We start from the raw sequence: 27,530 nt of genomic DNA on the forward strand, positions 1-27,530 counted from the left end.
CATAGACCACTTTACAATGCAGTCTAAGCTGTGCTGCATTCACAATGGAGGACCTTCTTATAGCAACACCAGAGGCACTCCAAGTGGCCAGCTACTGTTCAAAGGACATTTAGTATAATGCCAAGTTTTAAACTTTTGTTTGTGTTTTTAAATACATTACAACTGTACCCTCGGTTCACTTCTGACATGATAAATAAATAAATAAATATCTTAGAAGAAGCAAATGCACGACTACAGCGATTTTAAATCCCGCTCTTTTTGCATTAACCACAATATGAGGAGAGGGCTTTAAATTTACCTTTGGCTCATTGGTCAACATGTTGTACCACAAAATGGATGCCCATCCACTTGGCAGCTGGCTGACGTTGGAAATCACAACAATAGGAAGGGAGGTTGTCTAGAAAACAGAGTCAACAAGGGAATTTTGAGCAAATACCTAAATATTGTGATCAGAAAGTTAAAGCAAAAATGAAAATAGCAAGACATCTTGACTAGAATGAATGGGAACCCACACATTTGAAAGATACAAGGTGGAGGGTTTTGCTACATACAGTAGAGTCTCACTTATCCAACACTCGCTTATCCAACATTCTGGATTATCCAACGCATTTTTGTGGTCAATGTTTTCAATATATTGTGATATTTTGGTGCTAAATTCGTAAATACAGTAATTACTACATAGCAGTACTGCGTATTGAACTATTTTTTCTGTCAAATTTGTTGTATAACATGATGTTTTGGTGCTTCATTTGTAAAATCATAACCTAATTTGATGTTTAATAGGCTTTTCCTTAATTTCTCCTTATTATCCAACATATTCGCTTATCCAACATTCTGCCGGCCCGTTTATGTTGGATAAGTGAGACTCTACTGTATTACTGAAGACTAGAGCAGAAATAGGAAATGCTCTTCAGATAGTTGGGACTACCACAATCTACTATCACTGGATATGTTTTCTGGGACTACTTGAAGACCAAGATGTCTGGAGTTGAGAGTTCCCTATCTATGGCTTAGAGAATATAAACTTGCCAAGTGAAGTTACTTTAGTTTGTAGTTCTTAATTTAATCTGAGATCTACATGCAGCCAAAGAAAAACTGATCCTGAAAAGTTCATTTTAAAATAAAATGGACATATTACTGCATGCTCCAAGGTTTCAAGCAACTCAGCAGCTTAATCTGGCATATAAGGGTCTTCTAGATACTATGATATATGTTGCATATACAGTGAAACCTTGACTTACAAGCAAACCAACTTACAAGTTTTTTGCGATACAAACCATCGCTCAGTCAATTTTTTGCTTCGATGTGTGAGCCAGAATTTGAGTTACAAGTTAGCGCTAGAATATGCCACCCGCCATCTTAAGCAGAGCTTTAAGGGAAAGCTCCTTGCTCTTGTCCTTACTTCTACAATCCCAGGGCTTTGAGAGATTGTAGGAAACCTGAAGGGCTAAGAATCTGTGATCAGTACATGTCTATCCTGATTAAAATAAGTTACACAGATGCCTGTTGTTCTAATTGATCATTGTAGAAAAAATTTACTGAAGTTTCCCACTCATAGCAGGAAAAGGAAACATATGTTATTGACATGTTGGCGAAGGCTTTCATTGACGGAATCACTGGGTTGCTGTGAGATTTCTAGACTGTATGGCCATGTTCCAGAAGCATTATCTTCTGATGTTTCACCTACATCTATGGTAGGCATCCTCAGAGGTTGTGAGTTATATCTGAAACTAGAACAGCGAGGTTTATATTTCTGTGAAAGGTCCAGGTAGGAGAAAGAACTCTGTTGGAGGAAAGTGTGAATGTTGCAATGAATCACCTTGATTAGCATTGAAAGGCCTTGCAGCTTCAAAGCCTGGCTGATTCCGGCCTGGGGGAATCCTTTGTTGGGAGGTGTTAGCTGTCCCTGATTGTTTCGTATCTGGAATTCCCGTTTTCAGAGTGTTGTTCTTTATTTACTGTCCTGATTTTATAGTTTTTTAAATACAGATAGCCAGATTTTATCGATTTTCATGGTTTCCTCCTTTCTGTTGAGATAATATGCTGTGTCCAGGATGGTTCATCAAGTGCTCTGCTATGGATGACTTCTCAGGTTGAGTTAGTCTGCAGTGCCTTTCATGTTCCTTGATTCGTGTCTGCACAATACTGCGTTTGGTGGTCTCTATGTAGACTTGTCCACAGCTCCCTGGTATACAGTAGACTCCTGCAGAGGTGGGAGGATCCCTCTTGTCCTTTGCTGAATATAGTATTTGTTGGATTTCCTTAGTGGGTCTGTAGTTTGTAGGTTGTGTTTCTTCATCAGCTTCCCTATGCGGTCAGTGGTTCCCTTGATGTATGGTAAGAACACCTTTCCTCTGGGTCGATCTTTATCTTTACTCTCATGGCTTGTTCTTTCTCCCACCCTGGACCTTCCACAGATATATAAACCTCACTGGTCTAGTTTCCAATATACCTCACGGCCTCTGAGGATGGCTGCTATAGATGTGGGCGAAACGTCAGAGAGAATGCTTCTGGAACATGGCCATACAGCCCGGAAAACTCACAGCAACCCATATGTTATTGACTTATAACCTTCCAGTTCTTCCTCCTCCTCCAATTCCAAGAGTGCTTCCTTTCCCCTCCAACATTTCATGAAGTCAAGGCATTGAACCAAGTGCCTATTAGGATTTAAGCACATCCCTTGAAGTTTATTAAAGTGGCACACACCTGGCACTAAATCAACTGATAGATACTAAATACAAATGTTATGTTTTGACTCTCTCAATTAGAGGTCTGGCTAACAATGGGTCCTAAGAAAGTGTGCCAAGAAGAAAAGGATGTGCTTGGATATAATTCAAGAAATGTGTGACGAAAAAGGCAATTGTCAGTGAAGAAGATTAAGTGAAGTCTGACCTACATTTAATAAATCCAGTTTATTTCTTTACATTTTTATTATGTATTATTGTTTTGTATACATTATTTGTTATTTATAAAGTACATTTTTCTTATTTCAAAACACAACAAAAAATTGGGGTGGTTTTTGGGAGTCTGGAATGGATTAATATCAATTCATTTCAATGGGGAAGTTTGATTTGACATAAAAGCAATTTGAGTTAAGAACTTGGTCACAGAACAAATTAAACTCGTAAGTTAAGGTATTACTGTATATCACAGTACCTGGAAGGCCCTCATATTGTTTACCACTTGTCCAGATTGCTCTAGAACGCATGATAACCCACACTTCACAAGTTGGGGAATGTAGCCTTTCAGAATCACCATAAATAGTAAATTTTTACCGAGAGTCCATTCCTTGCCATTTCCTCTTTAGGATGCTTACCTCTAGTTTAATGTTGGTGTCACCCTGTTCCAGTGTAGTCTCAAAAGAGAGAGAATGCAGTTCCTCTGTTACTATGAGAGGTCCCTGTAAAAAAAATAATAAAAACAATGTTTTACTTCTCCTAGCACAGCACCACACATACGATGTCATAGGCATCACTGAAACCTGGTGGGATGACTCCCATCACTGGAATTTAACCTCTTTCACAGAAATAGAACAAAGGGGAGAGGAGGGGGAGTAGCTTTATATGTCAAAAACAGTTACATTGCAGAAGAAATGCAAGACTGTAATCCGGGAAACCAGCTTGAAAGCATCTGGATAAGAATCAAGGGAACCGGGACTCAAAAAGATCTTGTCGTGGGTGTCTACTACAGACCTCCGAGTCAGGATGAAGGACTTGATGAAGCCTTCTGTCAACAGCTGACCAAACAGGCACAAAGAAGAGATATAGTAGTCATGGGCGATTTCAATTATCCCGATATCTGCTGGAAAACAAACTCAGCCAAGAGTACAAAGTCCAACAAATTCCTCACTTGCCTTGCAGATAATTTTATGGTCCAGACGGTAGAAGAGGCAACAAGGGGATCAGCAACTCTTGATCTAATCTTAACAAATGTGGAAGACCTGATCAATACAGTTGAAGTGGTTGGATCCTTAGGGGCAAGTGACCATGTGCTCCTGCAGTTTGCAATACAAAGGAATGCTGAAACTAAGACAAGTCAAACACGCACTCTGGACTTTAAGAGAGCTGACTTCCAAAAAATGAAGGAATTACTGAGCGGCATTCCATGGACGCCAATATTAAAAAACAAGGTTAAAGATGGATGGGAGTTTTTCAAAAGTGAAATACTCAAGGCGCAAATGCAAACAGTGCCAACAAAGAAGAAAAATAAGACAAGTGCAAAGAAGCCAGAATGGATGTCCAAAGAACTTCTAACTGAGCTAAAGCTCAAAAGTGACATGCACAAGAAGTGGAAAAGGGGAGAAATCACCAAAGAAGAATTCAAACGTATAGCCAACACCTGTAGGGAAAAGGTTCGCAAGGCTAAAGCGCCAAATGAGCTCAGGCTTGCCAGGGACATAAAAAACAACAAAAAAGGCTTTTTTGCTTACGTTGGTAGAAAAAGGAAGAAAAAGGAGGCGATAGGGCCATTGCAAGGAGAAGATGGGGTGATGGCGACAGGGGACAGGGAAAAGGCAGAACTACTTAATGCCTTCTTTGCCTCGGTCTTCTCAGAAAAAGAAAGCCATCTTCAACCTCAGAAACATGGAATGGATGAAGGATTGGGGGAAATCCAACCCCAAATAGGGAAACAAGTTGTCCAGGAACACTTGGCCTCTCTAAACGAATTCAAGTCCCCAGGGCCAGATCAGCTACACCCAAGAGTACTGAAGGAACTAGCGGAAGTTATTTCAGAACCACTGGCAATTATCTTCGAGAGTTCTTGGAGAACGGGAGAAGTCCCAGCAGATTGGAGGAGGGCAAATGTGGTCCCTATCTTCAAGAAGGGAAAAAAGAACGACCCAAACAATTACCGTCCGGTCAGCCTCACATCAATACCAGGCAAAATTCTGGAAAAGATCATTAAGGAAGTGGTCTGCGAACACTTAGAAACAAATGCGGTCATTGCTAATAGTCAACACGGATTTACCAAAAACAAGTCATGCCAGACTAATCTGATCTCTTTTTTCGATAGAGTTATGAGTTGGGTCGATACAGGGAATGCTGTGGATGTAGCATACCTGGATTTCAGTAAGGCCTTCGACAAAGTGCCCCACGACCTTCTGGCAAACAAACTAGTAAAATGTGGGCTAGACAAAACTACGGTTAGGTGGATCTGTAATTGGCTAAGCGAACGAACCCAAAGGGTGCTCACCAATGCGTCGTCTTCATCATGGAAAGAAGTGACAAGTGGAGTGCCGCAGGGCTCCGTCCTGGGCCCGGTTCTGTTCAACATCTTTATTAACGACTTAGACGAAGGGTTAGAAGGCACGATCATCAAGTTTGCAGACGACACAAAACTGGGAGGGATAGCTAACACTCCAGAAGACAGGAGCAGAATTCAAAACGATCTTGACAGACTAGAGAGATGGGCCAAAACTAACAAAATGAAGTTCAACAGGGACAAATGCAAGATACTTCACTTCGGCAGAAAAAATGGAAATCAAAGATACAGAATGGGGGACGCCTGGCTTGACAGCAGTGTGTGCGAAAAAGATCTTGGAGTCCTCATGGACAACAAGTTAAACATGAGCCAACAATGTGATGCGGCTGCTAAAAAAGCCAATGGGATTCTGGCCTGCATCAATAGGGGAATAGCGTCTAGATCCAGGGAAGTCATGCTCCCCCTCTATTCTGCCTTGGTCAGACCACACCTGGAATACTGTGTCCAATTTTGGGCACCACAGTTGAAGGGAGATGTTGACAAGCTGGAAAGCGTCCAGAGGAGGGCGACTAAAATGATTAAGGGTCTGGAGAACAAGCCCTATGAGGAGCGGCTTAAAGAGCTGGGCATGTTTAGCCTGCAGAAGAGAAGGCTGAGAGGAGACATGATAGCCATGTACAAATACGTGAAGGGAAGTCATAGGGAAGAGGGAGCAAGCTTGTTTTCTGCTGCCCTGCAGACTAGGACACGGAACAATGGCTTCAAACTACAGGAAAGGAGATTCCACCTGAACATCAGGAAGAACTTCCTCACTGTGAGAGCTGTTCGACAGTGGAACTCTCTCCCCGGGGCCGTGGTGGAGGCTCCTTCCTTGGAGGCTTTTAAGCAGAGGCTGGATGGCCATCTGTCGGGGGTGCTTTGAATGCGATTTCCTGCTTCTTAGCAGGGGGTTGGACTAGATGGCCCATGTGGTCTCTTCCAACTCTACTATTCTATGATTCTATGATTCTATATAAGGATAGAATGTTCAGATGCTGTGAAACAGGCAGAATAATTGTCATGCAGACAAAAGATGTTCAACAAGTGGGGTGCTTTATATCTTCCCAGTTGTACAATCAGCTGTATAATTATGCTAAGCAATATATTTGCGTAACATTTGCAGGATAAGGTTAAAGCAAGATGGTGGTATTCAATGGTGACTATTCACAGGAGGCATTCACTTCAGTGTCCCTCCTCCTTGAAACTAGTTATCCTCGGAAGAGATCTAGGGAACACAGCCAAGGAGTGGCATTTCCAATCATTATCTGTTAACAGAATTCCAATCAGTCACGTTGCTGAACAAAATAGAAATTTTAAGTTCGAGCAGTAATAAAAACTGATTCTTACCTCATTAGTCCTTGCAACGTTTTTCTGTTCCTTCAATTGCTGTAAAAACAGAACACGTCAGAGTAAGTGACATTCACATTTTTCAAGTACATTCCTGATCAAAAACACATTCCACACATCAACAGGCCTTGTTTCACATCATGGTACAGTAGAGTCTCACTTATCCAAGCTAAACGGGCCAGCAGAAGCTTGGATAAGCGAATATCTTGGATAATAAGGAGGGATTAAGGAAAAGCCTATTAAACATCAAATTAGGTTATGATTTTACAAATTAAGCACCAAAACATCATGTTATACAACAAATTTGACAGAAAAAGTAGTTCAATACGTAATGTTATGTTGTAATTACTATATTTACGAATTTAGCACCAAAATATCACGATATATTGAAAACATTGACTACAAAAATGGCTTGGATAATCCAGAAGCTTGGATAAGTGAGGCTTGGATAAGTGAGACTCTACTGTACTCATTTTTACCAGCAGGAGATAGAGAACATTCAATAGACTTTTCTTCATAACCACAGCAGTCTCACAGCTTATGAAGCTGTCAATAAAGATTTTAGTTTGGCTCCCTCTCTATCCTCCTTCAAGAAACAACTGAAGACCTGGATGTTTAGGTTGGCCTTTGGTGAGACAGTCACTGGATGACCAGCCTCAGTTGGCATTATAACTCTATCCTGAATTTTATTAGGTCTCTTTTATTCTGGTATTTTAACTTATTGTTATTTTTATATTGCTGCTGCAGTCCCCCCCCCACCACCAATGAAGTCGACTGAATTGTACTTGGTGGTTGAGTGATATTATTACTGCTGTATTAACTCTTGTTTTATTGTCTTACTGTGTTTTATTTTTTTTGTATATTGTTCAATATATTTATGCTGTTGTTTTTGTAAATTGTGCTGGTCAGGCCTTGCCCCATGTGAGCCGCCCCGAGTCCCCATGGGGAGATGGTGGCGGGGTATAAATAAAGTTTTATTTCATTATTATTATAGGCACACTATAAGAGCCAGCCTTCTTGCGATCTGGAAGAGATACAAGGTGGGGATGGAGCAAAAACACCTCTATGGCTGCGACCTCTGGAGTCAGTGCTAAATCCAGCATTTAATGAAAAAAGGAGAATCTATAGCCCAGAATCTATTCTAACCTGTGGTCTGTGGATGACCAGTAGTCCCTAAGAACTGAAATATGGTCAGCGGCCTCACCAATACTAGACTGTTGCAAAGAGAGTGACTGGTCTCATGGAACCCTCTTATAGTGCCGAGGCAATGGGGATGTCTGGAGGGGAGAGGCTGACTACCCACAAAAAGGCGTGACAACAAGACTCCTGACTGCTGTTTCTCCTCCTCCTCCCTCGTCCTGAGCAGAGCCATTCCACGTGGTGCCTGGAAGCTGCGGTGTCTTTGTGTCTTCCATTTTTAGGCCTGTTCCTGAGGTTATTTGGGGTGCTAATTCAGAAAACTGCATTGGACAGACCACATCAGCTCTAGATTATTAAATATGGTTTTCTGTGGGTGAGAAGATAGGGAACATATGGCATCCAGTAGTCACCATCAGAAACTAGAGCTGATGTGGTCTATCAATGCCCAAATAGCCAAACTGAATCTAAAGTTGATCAAAACTGATTCAAGGCATAAAATACATCAGGAAGATAGGGTGGCCTATAAATAAAGTATTATTATTATTATTATTATTATTATTATTATTATTATTACAGTAGAGTCTCACTTATACAACATTCTGGATTATCCAACGCATTTTTGTAGTCAATGTTTTCAATACATCATGATATTTTGGTGCTAAACTCATAAATACAGTCATTACTACATACCATTACTGCGTATTGAACTACTTTTTCTGTCAAATTTGTTGTATAACATGATGTTTTGGTGCTTAATTTGTAAAATCATAACCTAATTTGATGTTTAATAGGCTTTTCCTTAATCCCTCCTTATTATCCAACATATTCGCTTATCCAATGTTCTGCCAGCCCGTTTATGTTGGATAAGTGAGACTCTACTGTATTATTATCATCTAATACAAGAAGAATTACTAATAATATTGCAGTATAGTGGTATAGTACAACATAGTAATATATAATAGTAATATTGTGTTATGCTAATAATATAATATATTGTATGTACATATAACTTGTAAGCTGCTCTGAGTCCCCTTCAGGGTGAGAAGGGCAGGATATAAATGTCGTAAATAAATAAATAAATTGTTAATGTAATGTTTTCATGTCGTTTGAAATTTTACTTATAGTTTAAAGCTAACTGCTAGAGTGTGTGTGTCTGTAGTGCAGCAAGTAATCCAGTAATGTAAGAGTTAAATGCATAGAGTAGAGATTCATAGCTAGAGTGAAGCTGGATACTAAAAGGACATTCGTCATGCAATGGAATGTGAGAGGTGACAGTGCTTCCCATGCTAAGTCCAGTAGATTGTGTAAATATTATGCATAGAACTGCAATAAATTATAAGCCTGGTTTCAGCTGACATCTGGGAAGTCTGGATTTTGTTCCATGCGTCTGAGCAGTTTTGCCAGAACGTTGGAGAAGAATTGAGATGGAGAGGTTATTAAGTCTCAATTCAACCATTTCATGACATAAATAAAAATTATTATTATTATTATTATTATTATTATTATTATTATTATTATTATTATTATTATTACAGAATACACACAACAAAATGCACATAAAGAACATGGCAACCTATAGCAACGCCTATTGAATATTCCATGTGTACATTGTGTATTCAAAGCCATAGTTCAGGAGGGGTGTTGGATTGCATTTGTATTTGCCTGAAATGGTATGACACTCTTGGGAGGATAAGATGATGAATGAATATTAAAAAAATTCATCATAACAACTTTTTAAAAACGGGATTTTTGTTTTTCTTCTAGCACAGTGGTTCTCAACCTGGGGTCCTCAGATGTTTTTGGCCTACAACTCCCAGGAATCCCAACCAGTTTACCAGCTGTTAGGATTTCTGGGAGTTGAAGGCCAAAAACATCTGAGGACTCCCAGGTTGAGAACCACTTTCTAGAATTTCCTGTAGTTTATATTCCATTTTATACTTGACCCATAAAAAAAGCTGGGGTTAGTGGTTGGCTGACCTCCTCAGCTGCGATCCATCAGCAAAATCGACAGTGATGTTTCCTAGTTGTGTAACCTCCTGGCAGCACAGTAGCCTTTACAGCTGAACACCTTTCCCAATTTGGCTAAGCTTACAGGATGGTACATGGTACACTTAGCTGGGTTGGCCAGCACAGCAGCCATCACACCTTCCCAAGCTTGGCAAAGCTTATAGGACAGCATGCTTAGCTGGGCTGGGTGGTTTATTGAACTCCTGAACTGTGACCTGTCAGCTGGATCACCAGTGATGCATCCCGACTGGCTGAGCCCAGCAGCCTTCACACCTGAACACCTTCACATTTTATTTTTAATATTTTGCACTAGAAAGCATAAACAGTTTAGATAAGTAGAGCTTCTCCATGCATTAGATTTTAAGACCAACTTTCCTAGCTTGGGCTGGTAACTAGAGATGGATTTGATCCAGCTTTTAGTCCCCAATGACTCCTGGAGCTCAATGTGTGTCATCACCTCCTTCAGTCTGGAGGGTTGTTATGAGAAAACAGAAAGGGTTGGCTCACGAGAAAAGCATTCAATAGAAATATCAGAAATGAACAGGGGAAAGCTCTGTTAAAATACAGAGACCTAGGCCCCTTTCTACACTGCCATATAAAATCTAGATTATCTGCTTTCATCTGGATTATATGGCAGTGTAAAAGGTAAAGGTTTCCCCTGACATTAAGTCTAGTCATGTCTGACTCTGGGGGTTGGTGCTCATCTCCATTTCTAAGCCGAAGAGCCGGCATTGTCCGTAGACACCTCCAAGATCATGTGGCCAGCATGACTGCATGGAGCACTGTTACCTTCCCACCGGAGCGGTACCTATTGATCTACTCACATTGGCATGTTTTCGAACTGCTAGGTTGGCAGACGCTGGAGCTAACAGCGGGCGCTCACTCCGCTCCCGGAATTTGAACCTGTGACCTTTTGGTCTCCCAAGTTCAGCAGCTCAGCGCTTTAACACACTTTGCCACCGGGGCTCCATATGGCAGCATAGACGCATATAATCTAGTTCAAAGCAGATAATGTGAATTTTCTCCTTTGATAATCTGGATTATATAGCAGTGTAGAAGGGCCCCTACTTGTGCATGTCTGCTGCCCTACAGTGGAGGTATTTAAGAAGTCACCGGAGTCCACTGTTCAGCATATGGGCATCATTGCAACTGAAGTGTGAACGTGTTGTTGAAGTCTTTAATGGCTGGAACCACTGGACTGCTGTGAGTTTTCTGGGCTGTATGGCCATGTTCCAGAAGCATTCTCTCTTGATATTTTCAGCCACATCTATGGCAGGCATCCTCAAAGGTTGTGAAGTCTGTTGGAAATTAGGCAAGTGAGGTTTATGTATCTGTGAAATGTTCAGGGTGGGAGAAACAACTCTTGCCTGCTTGAGGCAAGTGTGAATATTGCAATTGACCATTCAATGCTAATCAAGTTGGGCAATTGCAACATTCACACTTGCCTCAGGCAGACAAGAGTTTTTTCCCCCCACCCTGGACCTTCGACAAATATATAAACTTACTTGCCTAGTTTCCAACAACCTCACAACCTCTGAGGATGCCTGCTATAGATGTGGGTGAAAAGTCAGGAGGGAATGCTTCTGGAACATAGCCATACAGCCTGGAAAACAAACAGCAATGAAGGGTGGATGCCTTCTCAGAGACAATGCCTGCTTTTATTGGGCTGCTGTCTTCCCTATAGTTTAGCATGGCTTTTGTATTTATGGATTAAACCTGGAAATCACAGTGAATGTATCTCAAGGTTGAGATCTTGTAGATTTGCTGAACAATTAAGAAGCAACCTTCAAAATTTGCATGAAATATACAGACAATTTAAAGTTGAATCATAGGCATCAAGACTGAGAAACCTTAGACAACATACATTAAAGACTATGGTTATTACTACTTATTTATATCTTCTTCCCTCTTTTAAACGAGACTCAGATAGGCTAACTAGATCAATGACTAGAGGAAGTGTAAGGATCTCATACTTCTTCTCCCTTCCATCTTGACTAGACTCAGCTCATCAACACCATGGCAAGATGACTCACGACGTTGCAGAAGGAAAACCCACAATTTCGTAAATATGAATAAACCCTCACCCTTTAAAGAAAAAAAAAAGATGAAACAAGGATGAAAATATTTCTCACCAAATGTCTAAATTCTGCTGACAGGCTTCCATTTGACTCCTCCATGTTCATCACTTTGGTATTTGTTCCTAAGATATTGAATTTTCTAATCCTGCAAAAAGATATGTTTTTTTTTAAAAAAAGAACTTTCGAGTAAAAATGTTATATATATAGTCTTCTATACACATAATAAAAGTGAAAATATGTATGTACCCTGTTTCCCTGAAAATAAGACCTAGTCGAGGTTTTGCTGAATTGCTAAATATAGGTCCTCCACTGAAAGTAAGACCTAGCCAAGTTTTTATTTGGAAGCATGCCTGCCAAACAGAACACCAGAGCATGCAGGATCAGCAAATGTACATAGTACCATAGATTGTTTTACATGAAAATAATGGTAGTAACATGAAAGGATTCACAGTTTGCCTGGTTATGCTGGCTTGTGTTGACAATTACTGTACAGTATAATAAATGTTCATTTTTTGTTCAACAATAAATATGAATTTTTCTTCATGGAAAAATAAGACATCCCCTGAAAATAAGACCTAGCACATCTTTGAGAGCAAAAATTAATATAAGACACTGTCTTATTTTCAGGGAAACACGGTATGTGTGTGGCTGGGGTGTCCACTTTCACAGACAACCCCCCACTTCCACAAATAGTTGTAGCTCACATTAGTCAGGGACATCAATGGCCCTTCCTCCAATGATACTGCAGGTTATAGAGAGTGCCATGAACATGTCCAAGAGCCCTGCCAATGTCCTCCACAAACACCATACTGCCCACCACCCAAGTGAAGGCTTTCATACAGGGACAATTTTATCCTAGGTTTTCTGTTTTTCCTCTACCACAGACATCCCAGTGTTTCTGACTTTCTCCATTGGTGTGGAATTTGCATGACCCGTCCCTCTGACTCTCCCATAACCCTTTCCTATTCTTTTCTATGGCACACAGCAAACAGAGGAACTGTTCATCAACTGAACATACTAGCGAGGTTTGGGGAGAATTCACTTTGATTTATAGGAGTTGTAGTCTGAACTCCACTAATGATGGACCTGGAACTCACTTGGCACACAGAACCCCCATGACCGACAAAAATACTGGAGGTCTTTGGAGGTCTTTATTGAAGTTGTAGTTCACTTACATCAAGAGTGCACTATGAACTTAACCAATGATGGATCTGGACCAAACTTGGCATGCATACCCGATATGCCCAAATTTGGATACTGGTGAGTTTTGAGGGGAATTGGCCTGGACATTTTGGAGTTGTAGGTACTGGGATGTATAGTTCACCTGCAATCAATGAGCACTCTGAACTCCACCAAAGATGGACCTTGGAACTAACTTGGCACACAGAGCCCCCAAGACCAGCAAGAAATAATGGAGGTCTTTAGGGAAAATTCACCTTGATTTGGGGGAGCTGTAGTTCACCTACAACTGGAGAGCTCTGTGAACCCAAGTATGTGTGCCAAGTATCCGGAGAGCACTGTGAACCCAAGTATGTGTGCCAAGTATGTGACCAAACTTGGCACATATATCCGATACACTGAAATTTGATTACTGGAGGGCTTTGGGGGGAGCTGACCTTCCTTTCTGGGAATTGTAGTTTACCCACAACCAGGGAAACTGTGACCTCTACCAATGATGGACCTAGACTAAACTTGGCACACAGAACCGCCATGACTAACACAACCTACTGGAGGAGCTTGAGAGGACTGATTCACCATAGTGGGAATTGTAGTTTACCCTACAGCCAGAAAGCACACCGAACCCCACCAATGATGCATCTAGAGCAAACTTGCCCAACATAACAAATTTTAAATACTGATGGAATTTCTTAGGGTTCACCTGGCATGATGTGAGTTGTAGTTTACCATAACCTTATGCATTTTGTACAAGTAAAAATTGACTTTTTCAAATAACCCAGGCAACGCTGGGGGTACCCAAGCCAGTATATATAATATGCAAAAGAGAAGTGTCAACAACATACCCTTTCACTGGGGGGTTTTTCTCACCAATATCTCTGTAAATGACAAGAGAGAGAAAAGAGAAGAATGTTAAACAGTACATGGCCTACACTATATGGCATTTCAGATGCTTATCCGTTTTATTGAAGTTTTCACTCAAGTAAATATCTTGCAAAGATATTACTGTGTAATCCGAGATCCCCCTGCCCCCTTTACTTCCAATTAAAAACCATGGAGGTATTAACAGATGACTCCTTAAAGTAAACTTATCACAAATGAGGTACAGGGAGGCTAATGTGTACAGACAGAAATTCTTCAATTTTTCTCTTGGAGAGATTGATGCTCCCCCCCATCTCCTTTTCATTCATAGCTACACAGCCAAATGTGTAAATAAGCAAATATTTACAACCCAGTAAATGCCAAGATGCCAGTATTACAAGGAATGGGGTAAAACCCCACTGCATCAAATAAGGTTGAGTCCTAAACAAGTGTAAAAGAGTGAGCAACATGGTTCCAATTCTGAATGGAGGAAGACAGTCTGCAGGCATCTCTCTAGATTTCAATTTTGACTTTTGCAGATTCAATCAAATATGTTTGAGTGTTGTGTGGTTGTGTTCTAGCAACATATTCTCCTGACATTTCGCCTGCATCTATGGCTGGCATCTTCAGAGGATTACATATGTTTTTTCAAGGAAGTTTTAGATCCTTCAATGATTATGTTCAGCTTCCAGTGGAAGCTGACTAAAGTTTTGTGCTGGAAGACCTAGGAATTTAACTCACTTCTGAATATACATTCACAGGACAGTTGAATTACAGTGTTTCCAAAGAAATTGAAGTATCTATAGGAATTATCAACTTAATTTATCCCTGGCAAGGAATCTATAGAACTTAACCAGTAAATTGTTTGTGGAATGTAACTGTCCTTTTTACATAAAATTTGCAACATTGTATTTTTTTCTTTCTCTTTTTCTTTTTTATTATTTTTCTGTATTTCCTACTTTCCTACCTACTTGGATTGTTCCCCCACTTTTATGTAAAAGAAATCTATCTCTTCTTTAATAAAAATTATTTAGAAAAAAGAAAAGAAAAAGCAAATGATGACACTACTGCTCGATTTCTCTCTGGCAGTACAACAGAAATTGTTGTGGTCCAATGTAAGATGTCACTCACTTATCAAACACAACCTGGACTTTCAATTTGTAGTTCAGCTCTTGTAGTTTCACCAGCAATCTGGAAAGAAAAGTAGCAGAAAGATTAATACACGTAAGAAGAAATTATTCCATAATTATCTTCATGAGACTTGAATATTTCTAAATGTCTCAGGCTCCTGAAAAAAGCCTTGGTCCCAACATCGCCTTTACTGAAGCATCAACAGGAGATATAATCCATACCTAAAATTTAAACGGTTGTATTAATTGCAATAAGAGTTAATTCTGACAAGGACAAGCACTCAACAAGGGAGACCCCATACCCATATCCCCAAGACAGTCCCCAAAATGCAAGCAGCTGTAGTCCCTTCCACATTGCCTTATATCCCAGGATCTGATCCCAGACTATAAGTTTATCCCAGATTATATGGCAGTGTAGACTCATATAATCCAGTTCAAAGCAGATAATCTAGGAGCAGATCCTGGGATATAGGGCAGTGTATATTCAACCTGAGTTGATCCTTAATGAAAAGCCGATTCCTAGCTGTTTTGTCTATACGGAGCAATCTTTATAATTATGGATTGTAATCACCTACTCATGATCAACCTATCCTCAAATATTCTGCATTACAATGAGGATAGTTAATCACAAAATACTGTTGCTGTGGGAAATCCATTCATACCATGCCACCTTTCTCAGTGAATATTAAGATTAGAGAAATGCCTAGGGGGAAAAATGGGAAAATCTCCAGTGAAAAACACAAATACAGTGGACCCTTGGTATCAGCTGGGGTTTGATTCCAAGACTCTCATAGATGTTCAAGTGAATTAAATGCAATTATGTATAAGTTTACATAAAAGAGCAAAATTAAGGCTTGTTTCTTAGATTTTTTAAAGGGAGCGCACTACTTTCAAGCTGTTGATGATTGAATCCATGGATACAGAATTGGTGGATACAGAGCACCTGCAAACATGCATGGGATAAGCTATAGCATGACATTTTCAAGATGCGGATACTTTTATTTCACCATGAGCCAACAGATTATATGAATCCTATCTGCATCTATACTAAAGTAAGCCCCACTGAGTTCAATAAGAGTAATCTCAAATAAGTCAGAACAGGATAGCATCCTAATTCATGATGTTGTCCTAAGAAAGAGGTCTGGCTCCAAAAACACCTTTGTTGATACTGACCAGTGTTCAATTGCAGCCAGTTTTACTGGTATTTATTTGGACTTAAATCCACTAAAGACCCAGGCCCCTTCTGCACTGCCATATGATGTACATTATCTGCTTTGAACTGGATTATGAGTCTATACTGCCATATAATGCAGTTCAAAGTATATAATCTGGATTTTATATAGCGGTGTAGATAGGGTCTCAATTTACAGGCTTCTCATAGATATTACTACGTTTGTTCCATTTTTAAAAAAAATGATATGTTTATTGAACCTTGTTCCCAGCAAGTCCATCAAATTTTATCCCAAATTGAGATTAATAGTTCTGAATTTGAATAGTTAGTTGAAAAAAGACAAAGGAATGATTTACATTTTTCTTGCCTTACCTCAGCTTAACTGTAAACTGCACTCCAGTCTTCAAAACCAGCGGCCTCTGGGGATGTGTAGGCATGCAAGGCTGCCTTTCTACCACAAAGGAACTAGACAAGGAACACAGGATAGATACTTAAATACAGAATATTTAAATATACAGAATCGATACATAAAAGGGATGTGTGCAAAGGACCAGGGCAAAGATTCACTGGGGAACAATTTCAACCTAAGTCTTGTTGTGTTTGATTTTTCAGCTGTGTGAGACTTAAATAGGCTTCGATCACGTCAAGTTTTTTCTCTACAGCCTATGTTAACATGTTGGATCGAGGGAAGCACTAGTGCTCTCCTCCTATTGGCTGTGGACAAACCTCCTTTGAGTGCCAATCTATATAGTGAATCATATTCCAAAGTGTAGTCCATGTTCTTGTCTGAATACAAAGAGGTAGCAGAATTTATACATACTTATTTCCTTTCCTTCAGATCATTTCTGCCTCTGTTAGTTCTTGTCATAAGTGCCTAAACAACCCTGATTGGTTATGTAATATTTGTGGCAGTTTCAACATTCCCAGTCAAAGGACAAACATCAGCACATTTGTTAGGCAAACCTATTTTGCATATTTTAAAGTAAAACTTGGTGATCAAGATAAGACTTGGGCCCCTCACAAGGTGTGCAAGCAGTGTGCTGAGAGCTCTGAGATCATTCAAGAGACTGCTGCCTTTATATAGTGATAACTTCAGAGATCATTCAAGTGACTGCTGTATGTAGCAATAGACTCTCAGGCTTATAAAGTAACTGCTATGTTATGTTGTTTATACCTTTGTTATATTGTTTTAAATTGCTGTTTTAGTTACTATTGTATGTAATGCTCTGTTGTTGTTTTTGGTTAGTCCCTGTGTAAGCCGCCCTGAGTCCCTTCTGGGATATGGAGGTGGGATACAAGAATAAAGTTGTTGTTGTTATTATAAAATAAATGTAAACTAGAATCTCGTAGTCTACCACCAGCTATAAGCCCAAAGCCTCCCTCAGCTGAAATCCCAGTACAAGTTTTCATTGAACTACCCTCTTTCGAAAAACAGAAGTATGGTGAAGAACTAAGCAACAGCAACAATGGAAATTTTGAAATTGAAGATAACTCAGTTTGTTCAGCGTGAGTTTAATGCTTTGGCACAAGATTTGGGACTATGAAAATTTTCTACAGCTTATCTTATTTTCTTTTGTATGTACATTTTGTATGATTCTTGGGACAAGGGGAGGGTATCCTGTACCTTAGAAAGTTGACGTGATAGAAAAAAAAACTGGGGTCATTTTTGGATTCAGATGTTCCCAGTTAATTATTTTCAATACATCCAATCCAGACATAGAGTCCTAGCAACACAGCATTGGAAAGGACCTCATGGGCCTTTGCATCTTCTACAACAATGTCCTCAATGATATTGTGAATTATTACTGAATCTGGGTCATCAGGAATGAAATCATGAACCATTAGAGCAGTGTCATCCACATTGTTCAAGTAGGATCTCCAGCTAAAGACTCCTTGCATTTTGTTGCCCAGCCCCTTTTTGGAGACATCCAGAGAAGACCTCCCCTTAATTCTCTCAGCAATCAATTCTGTGGCCAAGCCACACTTGCTGTCAGGAAGTTCCTTCTAATGTTCAATCAAGATCTAGCTTTATGCAACTTCAAAGCATTAGATCTCGGTGCTACCTTCTGGGCAGCAAAGAACAACCCTGCCCCCTCCCCTTTGTGGCAAGCCTTGAGGTTTAAAGAGGACCATCATGTCATCCCTGTCTTCTTTTCACCGAGCTGAACATGCCCAACTTCTTCAACTTTTCCTCATATGATTAGTTCTCTGCACCTATTATTATCCTTGATCTACTTCTCTGAACGTGTTTCAAATTGCCTAATTCCTTAATATGAGTTGTCAGAACTGGATGCAGAACTCCACATAGGGTCTGACCAGTGAAGAATACAGTGGGGGTCTATTGCTTCCCTTAACTGGGAAAAAGCTTTCACCTTTGTCCTTGCTAGCTCATGATCAATTTATGATCAGCAATAATCCCAAGGTCCTTGCCATGTGTATTACTGAACTGTGTATCTTATAACTCAGCTTTTGGTCTTTTGTACCCTAAGTGCAAAATTTTGCATTTGTCTCCATTACATTTCTTCATATTAATAGGTAAAGGTTTTCCCCTGACGTTAAGTCCAGTCATGTCTGACTCTGGGGGTTGGTGCTCATCTCCATTTCTAAGCCGAAGAGCCGGCGTTGTCCGTAGGCACCTCCAAGGTCATGTGGCCGGCATGACTGCATGGAGCACCGTTACCTTCCCGCCGGAGGTATTGGTAAGGGTTATTGATCTACTCACATTGGCATGTTTTCGAACTGCTAGGTTGGCAGGAGCTGGAGCTAACAGCGGCCGCTCACACCGCTCCCGGGGATTGAACCTGGGACCTTTCGGTCTCCAGCTCTTCGCACTTTAACGCACTTCGCCACCGGGGCTCCGCATATTAATATGATATTAATATTCATATTAATATCTAGCCAATTTTCTAGTTTATGTAAGTCCTCTTGAATTCTGTTCCCATCTTTCAATAGGTTAACCACGTCTTCCAGTTTTGTGGCATATGAGAGAGGAGCCCCTCAACTCCATCATCTAAGTCACTGATAAAAATGTTGAAGAGTAATAGGCACAGGAGAGAAACTTGGCACTCCACTCGAGACCTTCCAATCTGAAGCATAATGACTGCTGACAATTGCTTTGGGTATTGTTTTCTATATAGTTATGGACCCATCTGGCAGTCTTCCCATCTATTCCACATTTAATAAGCTTGCTAATTTAAATATTATGGAAAACCTTAACAAACGCCTTTCTGAAATCCAGACAAATACATTAACACATTCCCATCACCCACTCAACTAGCGATCGAGTCAGAAGAAGACACATTGATTAGTTTGGCTCAGGTTGACTTTTACTGACCACTGTACTCTCAACATGACACTTGCAGACAGACACTTGTATAATTTGTTCTAATGTTTTTTTCCTGGTATTGTGGTTAGGCTGACTCATCTGTAGTTTCCTGGATCTTCTTTTAAAAACCTTTTTAAAAGAGAGGGATACTGTTTTCCCTTCTTCATTACTCTGTCACCTTTGTGTTCTCCGCGTTCTCTCAAGATTGATGGCAAGGGAACAGTAAGTACTTTGGGACGCAGTTCAACTGGCCTGACAGATCTGAATCCATTTAGGTGATCTGGGCAAGTTCTAATGAACTTCCTATTAATCTTGATTTGCAATTCAAATCCCTTGCCAAAGTCTCTGATTTTGCACAGAAATACACAATTCTCTTTTGGGGGCAGAGGGCAGGAGGAGACTGAAGGAAATTAAGTAATGAGAGGTTCTGTCTTTCTGTTAACATTTTGTCATCCTTGCTGAACATTGGCTCCACTGTCTCCTTGTTCTCGTGCCTCAAATGTATCTAGAAAACCCCTTTTTGTTGCTCTTTGCTTGGCTAGTCTCAGCTAATTTTGAGCTTTGGTTTTCCTTATACCAGTGTTTCTCAAACTCTGTTCCTCCAGATGTTTTGGACTTCAGCTCCCACAATTCATACGTTAGTAAGCTGGCTGGGATTTCTGACAGCTAAAGTCCAAAACTCCTAGAGAAGCAATTTGAGAAACACAGCCTTATATTATCCCTGCAAACAGGCTACACATCCATACTCTTCCTTATTGAGCAAATTATTTAGATCAAGACATGTGTTTGTGTGAATTGACACTTGCTATGCAATACCGAAATCCCAGTTTCTCCTCTCCAGTAAGTCTGCAACTGACATCATCCACAGCCATGGGTGTGTTGTCTATACCCAACATACTTGACGTTGGAAAGGAAATTGCCAAATGGCTTGTTGTGAGTTTTCAAGGCTGTATTGGCCATGTTCCAGAAGCATTCCCTCCTGATGTTTTGCCTACATCTATGGCAGGCATCCTCAGAGGTTGTGAGGTCTCACAACCTCTGAGGATGCCTGCCATTGATGTGGGCAAAATGTCAGGACAGAATGCTTCTGGAACATGGCCATGAAAGACTTCGATAACACACTGAAATCATCAAGTGTCACCAAAAATATTGCTTTGGCTTTATGCGAACAACTGGATACATGTTTGTGAAATCAATCACCCCCAAATGACACTCCCGCCCTTGCTTAATAATAATAATAATAATAATAATAATAATAATAATAATAATAATAATAACTACTTTATTTTTATACCCCGCCTCTATCTCCCCAAAGGGGACTCAGGGCAGCTCACATGGGGCCAAGCCCGAATAAAAACAATAGCAATATAAAACACAACAATAGACAAAAAACATGCACAATTATAAAATTTAAACATTAGCCAATAAAAACAAATGACAAGAACTAATAAAAACATGGATTAAAATGGAGAGGTTGTAAAAGTAGACTGGGTAAGGTGCTTTACAAAATCTGTTGCTGCATCAGTCACTAAAGTCTAGCCATTCAACTTCTGAGAGACAAGAGGATTGCTCACCTCTGAATGAGCTGATTGAAAAGACTCAGTGTCCGGTCATACAGTCCTTGCTTCTGCTGTGGGATGGGATCTGTTTCATATGAAAATTTCTGCTCCAGCTCCTCCAGTTTTTTCAGCTGCTGGTGAATCTGCTGAAGACTCTCAGCTACAGTGGTAAACCTGCCGTTACAAGTTACATTTTAGTACTAAACTCACTGGCTGCAAATCTGGAAGTCAACAAACTCAGGATTATGTATGTACAATATGACCCCTATATTTATGCAGGAGATGTTCCTAGATCTTGCGTGGATACAGGAAACTGCGGACAATAGCAAACATATTGAAATGAAGGACTACTTCCCAAGAAACACCATTTTCTGGAGCACCTGACTTATTTGGTTAGGTGTAGCCAAAACTGCGCATACTAGTCCTATGGATAAGGGAGGGGAAAATAATACTGTACTTGCTGTTGACCTAGCAGCCCCGAAAGACAGTTGCATCTGTCAAGTAGGGAAAATTTAGGGACGCTTTATGCGGGAGGCTAATTTAACTAATCTACAACACCATAAAACTGCTCACGAGGAAAAGAATGAGGAAGAACAGCCACCAATGGACGGTGAAGCAACAGCTCCCCCTGTGGCCGGAATCGTGAAGCTGGAAAAATGTTAAAAAATGCCTCTGTGTCTGTCTAAAACTGAATGTGGTTTGTCTGTTGGCATTGAATGTTTGCCAATGTGTTCATTGTAATCCGCCCTGAGTCCCCTTCGGGGTGAGAAGGGCGGAATACAAATACTGTAAATAAATAAATAAATAAATACTTCATTATTTACACTTTACCTTTCTTGTAATGATCTTAAACCAGCATACATGACTCTACTTTTACCATCACAGCATTCCTTTGAGGTGGTATGTGACTAGTTCAAATTAACCTCAAGGACTTTCGTGGACTCAGTGGAGAACTTGAACCTAAATCTCTCTTAATCACTAGACCAGTGGTTCTCAACCTGTGGGTTCCCAGATGTTTTGGACTTTAACTCCCAGAAATCCTAACATCTGGCAAACTGCTGGGATTTCTGGGAGATGTAGGCCAAAACACTTGGGGACCCACAGGTTGAGAACCACTGCACTAGACTATAAAGGCAGGGAATTCATGTCACTTCTCAGGTGGTCATCATCCAAGTACTGACCATACCTGAGCTTGATGAGTTTCTCTAAATATGTTGCATCAAATGACCTTCTACTAGATCTTGGCACACCAAGAATTCTCCTTGCACCATTTCCGAACTCAACTCTCCCTTCTAAAATTTATTCTGCTTTTCAAGCTGTTCAATTCTACAGCTTCCATCTTTTCAACAGAGTAAACAGTAACGGTAAAAGAGCTTCCCTAAAATTCCCAAAGAGGTGCTTCCCCAGATTTTTTTTTAAAAATCAGTGTTTTTAAATTTGTGTTTTTTTCTCACTTTCACAGGGAGTTCTACAAAACATGGGGGGCTGACTGTACTTTGTATCCACAGTCTCTCTTACAGCTTTCAAAAGATGACCAGCATTGCTGATGTACCCATAAGCAATACATTTCCTCTTGTGATCTTGAACCATGGTCTGGTCATGAGTATGTTCTACTGCAAAGTCTTGATACACTCTGCATATCATATCCACATTTCACGTACTCATGTCCAGAGAAAGAAATGATCTCTCTAGGAATCTGGTAGATCAGTGGTTCTCAACCTGTGGGTCCCCAGGTGTTTTGGCCTACAACTTCCAGAAATCCCAGCCAGTTTACCAGCTGTTCGGATTTCTGGGAGTTGAAGGCCAAAACATCTGGGGACCCACAGGTTGAGAATCACTGTGCTAGATTCTCCAAGTTATTATAGTATACCAAAATTCAGATGTTGTGCTGGAGGACCTAGACAATACTAGAGAGGTATCTTAGAAAGGATGTTTCTATGAATGCCTAAATTCTCCAACATGACTCTATTATTATTATTATTATTATTATTATTATTATTATTATTATTATTATTATGTTTATTTATACCCCTCTTTTTCTCCCCACAAGGAGACTCAAAGCAGCTTCCATTAAAAGCATTTCAATACAATTCAAAATCTAAAAATATACAATCATTAAAACATAATTAAATATAAATGGTATTCTAAAATTCAGGTAAAATCATGGTGCAGCAACAAGTATATGGGGGGAATTGTTAATGTGGGATTTGTGTATAGATAGTGTTTAAATGAAATTTGTGTCTTGCCAGTATTGCATACTGATTGCATCATCCAGAGTGTACCATAGTCTGTAAAGAGTTAATTGCTGAGAAGCTGTGTTGACCTTGATGTGTGGCTGGAACTGGGGAGTGTCCAGACACAAGTGTGTATGCTTTACTGATTACATCAGTTGAGTTCTGTTCTGTTCTGTCTGCCTAGAATGAGAGTCCTGTGTCTATTGTCTGCAAGTCTGATTGTCTTGATTACTGCTTTCAGTAAAACTTGTATATAATTTTACCATTGTCTCTGATGTCTCTTCGTTCTGTATTCCACTGATTCCATCCAACTACTGCTGTGCTGCTATTACTCTGACAATATCCATAACAACATAATCAAAGCTAAACCACAGCACCCCCTGACGTGATCTGAAAAAACTCTGCAGTTTGCCCAGAACCTATCCCCATGGATACAGGGGTCTTAATGTACACATAGCACATATCTTGTCAGCAAAAGAGTGTGCTCCTTGCTCTTTTTGTGCTTAGAGACTTACCAGTTTTGAAGCTGGTCTAGACAGGCATTTGGTGGGCCTCCAATGCAAGCAATCTGTTGCCGACTCTTCCATTCCACAAGTTCCTCTTGGATCAAAACATTCTGAGTGTGTTCTGCTAAATTCAGTGCAGCCGTGATCATGCGAAGCACATCCTGATGGGATTAATGACCAGACCAGTTTTTTAAAAGACAGCATTGTGGGTATGGCTTCTTACTTGAGGCATTTGAACTGCCTCGTTATTGAAGGGCTTCCCTAAAATCATAGAAAGAAGTGAGGATTTTTGCAATATTATGCCTTGGGTTTTGCCCATCTTTATCATTGCCCTCTCTACTTGTTCCAGTCTCCTTGTTAGCTACTTCTTGAGACTGTTAATGAGCTAGTTAAATTTCTATTGAAAAACAAGTTATATCACAAAATATGATTTCCCTGATGGATCACGGCACTATTAATTCTAAGTCTGGGGAGAAGAGAAAGAATAATATTATTTCTACAAGTCTCATAGTTTTTAAAAAAACCCAATTCTTAGGTAGAAGTACTTCCCAACATTTTTTTGGAAGATAGTTCTAGACGATAGAATTATCATTTGGATATTTAAAGTGTGCGCACACACACGCACATACACACACACACAAGTACTAGAGCAACGAATACTATACCAGCATATTTTTGCTCTATCTGCTGTCTTAAGAAGATCACTATAAACATATTCACAGTTTGCAACAGGGACCTTGTGGCATGTAAACCACATGGAGAAGCCAGGTCAAACCTTTATGGCCCTTCTACCTTTCGCAGCCCATTCACACTAGGTTTTGTGCCAAGACACATATGTGTTGCAAAAGATTCGCGCAGAAGAGCCAGAACATAGTGATCGAATGTGTACTTTGCACAGAGCTAGATCACTGTGTGAAATTCAAGATAGCTGCTGGCACTCAGTGAACCAACACTGACACACTGAAAATCAGCTCCCCATGTTTCATTTTAAGAGGAATGTTATAGAAAGTACAAAATAAAGCGGGTCATGCAGTCATGGGATTCTAGGAAATGTAGACCTAATAAGCAACTTTCCAACAACCTAAACTGGGCTCTACAAGCCAATGGAGACTCCACCTCAGACATCAGAAGAACTGAGTTGTTGTATGTCTTTCGGGCTGTGTGGCCCTGTTCCAGAAGTATTCTCTCCTGATGTTTCGCTCACATCTATGGCATGCCTCACAGCCTCTGAGGATGCCTGCCATAGATGTGGGTGAATCGTCAGGAGAGAATACTTCTGGAACATGGCCACATAGCCCGAAAGACATACAACAACCCTGTGATCCCAGCCATGAAAGCCTTCGACAACACATCAGAAGAACTGCAAGGCCAAGAACAAGCCACGAGACTAAAGACAAAGATCCACCCAGAGAAAAAGTGTTCTTACCATACATCAAGGGAACCACTGACCGCATAGAGAAGCTGATGAAGAAACACAACCTACAAACTATCTACAGACCCATTAAGAAATTCCATCAAATGCTACATTCAGCAAAGCACAAGAGCAATCCTCTCACCTCTGCAGGAGTCTACCATATGCCATGCAGCTGTGGACAGTTCTACATAGGGACCACCAAACACACGAACCAAGGAACATGAAGGACTGATCCAACCAGAGAAGTCAGCCATAGCTGAGCACTTGATGAACCAACCTGGACACAGTATATTATTTGAGAACATAGAAATGCTGGACCACTCTAACAACCACCATGTCAGACTACACAGAGAAGCCATGGAAATCCACAAGCATGTGGACAATTCCAACAGAAGGGAGGAAAGCATGAAAATGAAAAAAAATCTGGCTACCATTATTTTAAAAACTCTAAAATCAGGACAATAAATAAAGACCAACACTCAGAAAACAAGGAAATTCCAGGCAGGAAACAATCAGGGCCAGCTAACACCTCCCGACAAAGGATCCCCCCAGGCAGGAAGCAGCCAGGCTTTGAAGCTGCAAGCCCATTCAATTCAAGGCCATTAACACTTGCCTCAAACAGTTATTTATCCTGTTATTTCTCCTATACTGGGCATTCCACAGATATCTAAACCTCCCTTGCCTAGTTTCCAACAGACCACACAACCTCTGAGGATGCCTGCCATAGATGTGGGTGAAATGTCAGGAGAGAATGTTTCTGGAACATGGCCATATAGCCCAGAAAACAACCCAAATTTTCCAAGCCCTGTGTTTTACACAGAAATTTGTTTGCCATCCTCAGTGTCCTTGTTGGTGAGGATTCTCTACAATGCAGACTGAAAATCTTTGTGATAAATCAAGATTATTGGGCCTCGGAGCTATATCGTATTTCTTCAATTGCAAGACACCACTGATTGTAAGTCACACTCTAACTTCCGTACCAACACCACCAACAAAAATACACAAGATTCAAGGTCTTTGAATCGAAGAAATACAGTAGTTGTGTGAAATTCCTCCAATGCCTAAAGATGTGCTATACCACCCTTGCACACCTTGATTTACAAAAACATGGGATGTTGTTCACAATTAAACCAAAAAATCACCTGTCTCATGTTGTGAACCTGCAAATACATGGTGTGGAGCTGCAATGTTTCCTTTTTGCAATCATCCTGGGTCATGCCATTGGCTTCTCCTTCTGCAAAATAGATCACAATGAAAGGAGGACCTTGAGGGTCTCGACATTTAAACAGCAGGGTTTAAGAGAAATGCAGAACTTGATACCATACGCCTGAGCTTCTGAGGAAGTGGAAAGAAGTTCTTTTCTTGCCAAACACATTTCTGTCCTCTTCAAAAGCAGAAGTCCTGTCAAAATCAGGAATTGAATGCCCCACCCCAGCCACCCCTCCCATTAGGCTAAGAGAGAAAGGGGATTATTCAGCAGCAAAATACTAGAAATTCCATGAACCAGAAAATCAAAAATTATAAAGCCAAGAGAAAAAAAAATGCAGGTTTCAGTGTGCCAAAGGCAACATTTGTTTTACAATGAACAAAATGTTCAAGACAGTGATACCTTGAATTAAGAGTTTAACTTGTTCCATGACTGAGCTCTTAACTCAAATGGCTCTTATCTCAAAGCAAATTTCCCACTGAAACGGTATTATTCTGAACTCCCTCATTTTAAATAAGAAAACGTAGTTCATAAATTCACATGGAACAATAAAAAGATCAACTTTAAAATGATAGAAGCACAAAGTTGTGGCAAGGAAACACAAAGTGAAGCGGCAGAAGCAGTATTTTCTTCATCCTGGATTCATTCCAGTCTCCCTCCCTCTGTTGCTCTCTCCCCTTTTCTCTCTTCATGAAACCAAACATACCAGGAATAAACACCACACAAAACCAACTAACCCAAAGTTCCTCAAGGTGGACAAGAGCAAAGAGAACAGCTATCTCCCAAAGCAGACAAGGGCACGAGGCACGGAGGCTGCTCCCTTTGAAGCCCTGTACTCTCATGCTAGCACTTCCTCTGGCACTAGCTCTTAACTTGAAGCACTGCTTGTATGTCAATGCAAAATCAGTGTCGAGCAATGACTCTTAACTCAAAATGTTCTTAAGTTGGGATACTCTTAAGTCAAGGTCCCACTGTATTTGGATTGAGATGCTTTGTTTCTGTGAAGTCACTTTTTAGCTGTGAAAACGAAAATGTAATAAATAAAACAGGATGAGTACTAAACACATTCTCCACATTTAGATAATGTTGTCAAAGCGGTTCCAAAGTATGTGTAGTTTTTTAGTAATGGAATAC

General features: G+C 40.3%; 1 protein-coding gene across 1 annotated transcript in view; it reads right to left on the reverse strand.

The window, feature by feature from the left end:
• The window catches only part of stat1 (signal transducer and activator of transcription 1), a 57,774-nt gene that overhangs the window by 13,484 nt on the left and 16,760 nt on the right, over positions 1 to 27,530 (reverse strand). Inside the window, exons 7-16 of the mRNA XM_003217427.3 lie at positions 26,332 to 26,423; positions 23,785 to 23,936; positions 21,051 to 21,209; positions 16,524 to 16,616; positions 14,982 to 15,041; positions 13,835 to 13,867; positions 11,868 to 11,958; positions 6,589 to 6,627; positions 3,317 to 3,400; positions 299 to 397 (exon numbers count right to left, since the gene is read on the reverse strand). Of these exons, the coding sequence (XP_003217475.2) occupies positions 299 to 397; positions 3,317 to 3,400; positions 6,589 to 6,627; positions 11,868 to 11,958; positions 13,835 to 13,867; positions 14,982 to 15,041; positions 16,524 to 16,616; positions 21,051 to 21,209; positions 23,785 to 23,936; positions 26,332 to 26,423 (902 nt within the window). The remainder of the gene's footprint in view (positions 1 to 298; positions 398 to 3,316; positions 3,401 to 6,588; positions 6,628 to 11,867; positions 11,959 to 13,834; positions 13,868 to 14,981; positions 15,042 to 16,523; positions 16,617 to 21,050; positions 21,210 to 23,784; positions 23,937 to 26,331; positions 26,424 to 27,530) is intronic.

Source organism: Anolis carolinensis, chromosome 1 (genome assembly GCF_035594765.1).
Source record: "Anolis carolinensis isolate JA03-04 chromosome 1, rAnoCar3.1.pri, whole genome shotgun sequence".
In the NCBI taxonomy this organism is placed as follows: Eukaryota; Metazoa; Chordata; class Lepidosauria; order Squamata; family Dactyloidae; genus Anolis; species Anolis carolinensis.